We start from the raw sequence: 7,859 nt of genomic DNA, 5'->3' as shown, positions 1-7,859 counted from the left end.
AGAAAGAGGAGGGGGGAGAGGGGGGCAGGAGGAGGGAGAGGGGGCAGGAGGGGGAGAGAGGTGGAGGGGGGAGGGGGAAGAGGAAAAGAAAAGGTAACGGTTAACATTTCTTATTCATGACTTGAAGCATTGAGTGACATCAAGTGATAGCAAGATCTCAGCTCTTTCCGAATTCATACAATAAATGTTCTCCTTTAGCTTGGCCCTATTCCTATAGCAAATGGACAATAGTTCAGCTCTTTCTGACATTGTGTCCTTGGGAAAGGCACTTTACACAAATTTTCTCATTTGGTTGAGTTCAGTTCCTATAGGAAATGGACCATAAATTTGGAGGCCCCGCCTCTTAAATAACCTCACAGTGTTGCAAGAGGCTTTGAACTTACATAGTTTCCATTTTATTTTAGAGAATTATTTTTAGTAGAATAAGAATGTTCCTTACTGTGACGGCTGCATATGGCCTCACATTATAAAAAGATTAATACTTGTAAGAAGACGAAAACACACGACCTCTTTCTTGCCTACCTGCCGGTGAACTGATTTTATCGTTGTTTCTTCTACACGGAAATCTCGTGTGAATTCCAAAAGAGACAGTGTGTGACAAATCAAGAAGGGGAAATAATTGTGATATTAAAGAATCGTTCTTTCAACATTCGCAACATAGTTATTCCCATTTTTCCATTTCATAACATCAGTCGTACATTACACTCACCTTCAACCACCAGCCAAAAAAGTGGGTGGGGACAAATCCATCCATCTTGTCCTGAGAGAGAAAAGAAAGAAAAAAAAGAAAAAAATAATTACTCTCTCATGTGAACGAATGCACAAACACACACACACATCATCAAAATAAAAAGGGCTCTCAGGCGGATTTCTATTTTTAGTTTTGGTAAGCATTTTACGGCACTTGCAACACAATAAGGTCATTATAAGTGCTGAAGATTAGAGGTGTTACAAGAGAGTAACAAACACAAAAAAGAAGGAGAGATCAGGAAGATAGATTTTTTATAGGAAAGAAGGAGTAAAACACACCGGAGCACCAGCCAACCACCCACGATTTCTATTTTGGGAATGCATTCTTAGGCATGTAAATTATAGATAAAAAATTGCTTTACATGGTAAAAGCAGGCTCCTAGGTTGACGCACAGATCACAGTAAATGTGGAAATAAATGTATACCTATGTACATAAATGTATGTACATATATATGTACATACATACACGACCTAAATACACACACACACATACACTTAGCTCAATTTATTTTTGTTTTCATGTCAAACATTTGTCAACAGTTTAATCAACAAATAAGTACCCACATATTATGCCATGGGTCTGTATGGTTCAACATTCAATCAGCGAGTTCGTACCCACATATTATGCCAAAGGGTCCATATGGTTCAACATTAAATCAGCGAGTTCGTACCCACATATTATGCCAAAGGGTCCATATGGTTCAACATTTATTCAGCGAGTTCGTACCCACATATTATGCCAAAGGGTCCATATGGTTCAACATTCAATCAGTGAGTACGTACCCACATATTATGCCAAAGGGTCCATATGGTTCAACATTCAATCAGCGAGTACTTACCCACATATTACGCCAGGGGATGTCAAATAATATGCAGGGATGTCAAATAATTTTTGGAAAAAAACTTGAAAATGAGCGGAGCATCACATCTCACCTCAAACGTACTTTGTAAAATCTTTCAATGAGCAAACAAAAACATTTCTCTTACCATTGCCCTTTCCTTTGCAAGCGAAGGAAAAAAACGGAAAAACCGCAGATTTGGCATCCCTGTGTATGGTTCAACATTCAATCAGCGAGTACGAACCCACATATTATGCCACAGGTCTGTATGGTTCAACATTCAATCAGCGAGTACGTACCCACATATTATGCCACAGGTCTGTATGGTTCAACATTCAATCAGCGAGTACGTACCCACATATTATGCCACGGGTCTGTATGGTTCAACATTCAATCAGCGAGTACGTACCCACATATTATGCCACGGGTCTGTATGGTTCAACATTCAATCAGCGAGTACGTACCCACATATTATGCCACGGGTCTGTATTGTTCAACATTCAATCAGCGAGTACGTACCCACATATTATGCCACGGGTCTGTATTGTTCAACATTCAATCAGCAAGTACGTACCCACATATTATGCCATGGGTCTGTATGGTTGGCGTCATAGATGAGGCAGTTCCCCCCATAGGCTTTCTCTGGTAGCTGCTCCCCAAGCTTGCTGTCAAAATTTTTCAGGAGGTGCCGGGCGTCACTGACAGTCTGCGAAGGAAACAAACAGGAAATCATCATCACTATTTCGACATCTATTTCAAGAAATTATGAGGGTGGCTGGTGGGTGCTCTGGATGTGGTTTGCTCCTTCTGTCCTATCGAATAACTAAAAAAAAATGTTTTAATGTTGATTCTGTCTGTCTTACATTTTACAATCACTAAATGGGCCATTATTGTATATATCGGTGTGCTTCTCCTTACTCAAACAAACAAACAAACAAAAACTAAGTGACCACTATTGTATCGACGTACTCCTCTTTACTCAAATATAAAATAAAAGATAAGAAGACATAGCTCCGCTCCAACTCGGGTCGTGGGTGGTTGGCGGGTGGGTGTTCTGGTGTGGTTTGCTCCTTCAGTCCTATCAAACATCTATTGTTTGTCCTTATCTCCCCTTCTTCTTTTTTATGTTTGTTACTCTCTTGTAACATTTCTAATCTTCTGGCGCTCATATGACCTTATGCAATTGCGAGCGCCGTAAAACCTCTACTAAACTAAAAAAAAAAAATTACATCTATTTCGAAAAAATGTATGGGCGGCTCTCGGGTGCTCTGGGTGTGTGGCTTGCTCCCCCTTTTCTATAATCCATCATCCTGACCTTTTAACCCTTCTTTCCTTTGTACGTTACTCTTTAGCAACACCTCCAATCTTCGGCATTTATATTATGACCTATATGTGAGGCAGCGTGGTGGAATCAGGCTCTCGTCAATTTTTGGGCATGTAGAGTTATTGGTATCATCTTAAAGCTTGTTCACTTGTCTTTATTTGGATGAAAAAAAAAGTATCTATTTATCTTGACTACAAGTCGAGATATTTGCGAAAGATGGAGGTGGGGGTCACCTGTTTTCAGAGGTAAAATTAGTGGGAAAATGGCCGCCAAAGATTAGTTATTTCCTTAGCTGGAGAGTCCGTAGTAACTGAAAATTTACAATTTTCGTGCCTTTAATCAACGTTTTCCACAAAATCTCACACAGAAATGAATTCTTTAATGGGCATTAAAGGTGCTGAGCCAAAAAACAAAATTTTGATAAAAATTCACAAACCTGCGGAAAAATGCAAGTTTCTTCACTGTGATTATTTTGACGAGAGCCTGATTCCACCACGCTGCCTCACAATTGTGTTGCAAATGTTGTAAAACCCTTAGTAAAACTAATCTAAAGATTTGTTTGTTTGGTTTTAGTAGAGGCTTTACGGCACTCGCAACTGCATAATCTAAAGGGATAATATTACTGTTTTGCAAATTCACTTTGCCGTATGAAAGAGAGAAAATTGGGAGAGAGTAACATCCCTTCCCTAATCCATGTGCTGATATTTGGTCGCTTTTAAGCACAAGGGGGGGGGCTATCCTGGTGAAAGCTGTTTTCAGAAAATCTGAGTTTTTGGATCCTTATTCAGTCTCTTCAAAAGACAAGGAGAGTTTTCTTTATAACCAAACAAATATGCACACCAATGAAACCAAACTTCTCCTATAGGTAAGGCAATGCCCATTTTTGGTGTACGTCAAGATTTCTAGAAACCCCCGAAATCCGGGTTAGCCCGCTTGTCCTTAAAAGCGACCATTTCACAACAACAACAAAGTTGTAAAGTGCATACACCATGCTGTATAGCGTGGATACGCGCTATATAAATGAAATTATTATTACTGTTATTATTATTATCATTATTATTATCTTTACTATTACTACAATTATTATTATTATCATTATTATTATCTTTACTATTACTACAATTATCATTATTATCAATATTATTATAATTATAATTACTATTATTGTCATCATCATCATCATTATTATTATTAATATTATCGTTACTATTACTACAATTATTATTATTATATATATAGTATAATTATAATTATTATACTAATAATAATCATAATAATTATTATTATTATTATTATCATCATCATCATAACAAAAGTAGAACAGCTTGTTCTTCAAGTCTCTAATAACCCCCCCCCCCCCCCCCCCCCCCCCCAACCAGCCGAGACAGTAGACTAGAGGGTAGGGTAGCGACATTCTAATCTATAATTAGCCACACCGTCACAGCTGTCCCTAAATCCCCGAAGTTCAATAACTCTGATCTTGCTTACAGCTAGAATGCTATTAGGCAAATCGCTACCTTCGAATAATTACAAAGACCTATCTGCCCCGTGCCTAGGTTTGAGAACTTTGACGAAAAATTTTATTTTTAAGTTTCACACACATGTCAAGCTTTTTCAAATGCAATTCTTTGAATATCTTGATGACGAGTCAGAATCATCTTATGATTTGGATAGAGCAGACAGATCATTTGTGTTGCCACGAGGTGGAGTCAGGCGCTCGTCAATTTTTGGGCATACAACCTTCAAAATTCTGTTCATGCATACCCAATATATTAATAGTTTCAAACTCCTGAACTTTAACCTCCAGGCCTGTGCACGGCAACTTCACCATAAGTGTCCTTGTTAAAACGATGGACTGCAAACGTGCAGTCAAATATTCGAGGCCCAACTTATCCTCAAATATTTTTTTAACGGGCGAATCAATTTCACCCACACTTTGCACAACAGTTTGTATCAATTTGTCTTAACTTAATCATATTTTTCCACAACAGTTGAGGCTAGACGAAAGAACCTTTCTTCATAAATTAATATGAAATACTACAAATCTTCTTCACGCCGAAAATGGAATTGTTCACAGCACTTCCCGCTTTTCACACACATTTTGTATACGTATATATGGGTTACGTCACAGCTCACCAATGGTACTTTTTAGTGGCAAAACTAGTTACAACAAATTTACAGTGAACACTTTTTTGCACTAATGGTTCTCAAAACATGCGTTCAATAAAGATAATTTTGCGATTAGAAAAAAAAGACAGACTTGCTTTTAAAAGCAATATCGTCCCAGCTGTAAACCTTTTAAAATCAGTAGAAACAACCCACTAGGATTTATTATTAGTATTTATTAAGGAATTTTATGGAATAGAGCTAACAGGTCTTTACAGAAATATTGATCTGTTAAGCCAAATTGATACAAGTCACTGTGCAAAAGCTGGAGAGTTTATTATGTTCGATAGTTGAGGAGATATTTGACAATAAGTCGCGCCACGAATTTTTGACCGCACTATTGGTCCTCGTTGAAAAAAAAAAGATACATTAGGGGGCCAAACGACTGCTTCGGCTCAAACAGCAAGAGGTGTCCCTTTGACCTACCTGAAAGAGTATGAAGACCAAGCAGAGCTCGTAAACAATGCTCAAACACAGGACCAGTCTCCAGAAGGCTGTAGATGGAGAGAAAAAAAGCAAAGATCAGGTGAGTGGCATACCAGTTGTTGTTGTTGTTGTTGCTGTTGATGTTGTTGTTGTAGCTGTTACTGCTGCTGTTGTTGTTGTTATTGTTGTTGTTGCTGCTACCGCTGTTGTTGTTGTTGTTGCTGTTGATGTTGTTGCTGTTGCTGTTGTTATTGTTGCTGTTGTTGTTGTTGCTGTTGATGTTGTTGCTGTTGCTGTTATTGTTGTTGCTGTTGATGTTGTTGCTGTTGCTGCTACTGCTGCTGTTGTTGCTGTTGAGTTTTGTTGCTGTTGCTGTTGTCGTTGCTGTTGCTGTTGTTGCTGCTACTGCTGTTGTTGTTGTTGTTGTTGTTGCTGTTGAAGTCCTTGCTGTTCATGTCGTTGGTGTTGTGCTGCTAATGCTGCTGCTGTTGTTGTTACTGTTGTTATTGTTGTTGTTGTTGTTGTTGCTGCTGTTATGGTTGTCGTGCTGGTGGTGAAGACTGTTGTTGTTGTGATCACTGTCGACGTGGCAATGCTAAGGCAGCGCAATATTGCAATAACCAATCTCGACGTGGCAATGCTAAGGCAGCGCAATATTGCAATAACCAATCTCGACGTGGCAATGCTAAGGCAGCGCAATATTGCAATAACCAATCTCGAAGTGGCAATGCTAAGGCAGCGCAATATTGCAATAACCAATCTCGACGTGGCAATGCTAAGGCAGCGCAATATTGCAATAACCAATCTCGAAGTGGCAATGCTAAGGCAGCGCAATATTGCAATAACCAATCTCGACGTGGCAATGCTAAGGCAGCGCAATATTGCAATAACCAATCTCGACGTGGCAATGCTAAGGCAGCGCAATATTGCAATAACCAATCTCGACGTGGCAATGCTAAGGCAGCGCAATATTGCAATAACCAATCTCGACGTGGCAATGCTAAGGCAGCGCAATATTGCAATAACCAATCTCAACAACTCACCAGGGTGTGGACCGATAAAGGCTAAGTCTGGTGGTAGTAGTAGTAGTATAGGGTTTTACGGCGCTCGCAACTGCGTAAGGTCATATGAGCGCAAGACAAAGTCTGGAGTGTTGATGACGAGATTCATACCTACAACCTAACGGCTGTGAACCCAAGAGCTTAACCAATTCGCCAAATACATACGCATATGCACAAATAGGCACACAAGCACGCACACATAGATTCATACATCTCTTTTTCTGTTGGTCAATCGCTACCTCAGAATTAATTACAAAGTTCTATCTGCTCAGTACCAAGTTTTGAGAAATATTAGGTCAAAATTTTTTAGTTTCACAATAATATGTCAAGCTTTTTCGAACGAAATTCTTTAAGTATCTTGAAAACGACTCCGAATATTCTTACGATTTTGAAAGAGCAGATAGCTAGAGCATTTGCGTTCTGACCTTTTGGTCTTAGGAACTCATAACGGCCAAAAATGTCAGATAGAAATAGAAACTGTGTAATTCTACAAGGCATTGATTGCAATGTTGCATAATCCATCTCAACAACTCACCAGGGTGTGGACGGATAAAGGCTCCGTCTGGAGTGTTGATCACGCCAAACAGCAGAAAAGCCAAAATGATGGCCACCAGACCTCTGGAGAGAAAGAAACAACAAAGTCGTCATACAGCAGAAAAGAATAAAGGCTATTCAGTTCAAAATTAGGGGGGGGGGGAATATTCTTTCAGTTCTAGTAGAGGCTTTACGGCGCTGGCAACTGAATAAGGTCATATGAGCGCCAGAAGATTAGAGGTGTTATAAGAGAGTATCAAACATAAAAAAGAAGAAGGGGAGATAACGACTACAGACAGGGTTTTTTTGTGGGGGTTTTTTTGGTAAGTGTTTTACGGCGCTCGCAACTGCATAAGGTCATATGAGCGCGCGGGATACACCTAATATTTTCAGTTGGTAGGAAATTTTGAATTTTGCCCAAGTGGCGGCAAAGCCTACTCTTATAGATTTTAGACCACCAAGGGATCTTTAACGTGCGCAACTTGCACACAGGCCCTCCAAGATTTTTCGCCCTTGTCCGAGAAGGCTAGGCGTAGATCTTTCCTACCAAAAGATCAGGGGTGGGGCAGAAAGACAGCAGTAAGGAGGAGCCAAGGAGTAGCAGTAGAAAGACTGCAGAAAGAGTCAGGAGCCCAGAGGAGGGGACAAAGGAGGTGAGGGGGTGGGGGCAGAAAGTGGAAATAAAAGCAGACAACAGAACATTGCTAGAGAGCAGGAAAGGAGGTGAAAGGAGACAATTTTAGAGAAGAAAATTTTTC

General features: G+C 39.7%; 1 protein-coding gene across 1 annotated transcript in view; it reads right to left on the bottom strand.

The window, feature by feature from the left end:
* LOC101847939 (phosphatidylserine synthase 2) overlaps positions 1 to 7,859 on the bottom strand; it is a gene marked incomplete at its 5' end in the record, with an annotated part of 17,282 nt that overhangs the window by 8,021 nt on the left and 1,402 nt on the right. Inside the window, 4 exon segments of the mRNA XM_005092612.3 lie at positions 710 to 760; positions 2,165 to 2,296; positions 5,507 to 5,574; positions 7,103 to 7,185. Of these exon segments, the coding sequence (XP_005092669.2) occupies positions 710 to 760; positions 2,165 to 2,296; positions 5,507 to 5,574; positions 7,103 to 7,185 (334 nt within the window).

This window comes from Aplysia californica, unplaced genomic scaffold, assembly GCF_000002075.1.
Source record: "Aplysia californica isolate F4 #8 unplaced genomic scaffold, AplCal3.0 scaffold00049, whole genome shotgun sequence".
In the NCBI taxonomy this organism is placed as follows: domain Eukaryota; kingdom Metazoa; phylum Mollusca; class Gastropoda; order Aplysiida; family Aplysiidae; genus Aplysia; species Aplysia californica.
This window is presented reverse-complemented; position numbering and strand designations above follow the sequence as displayed.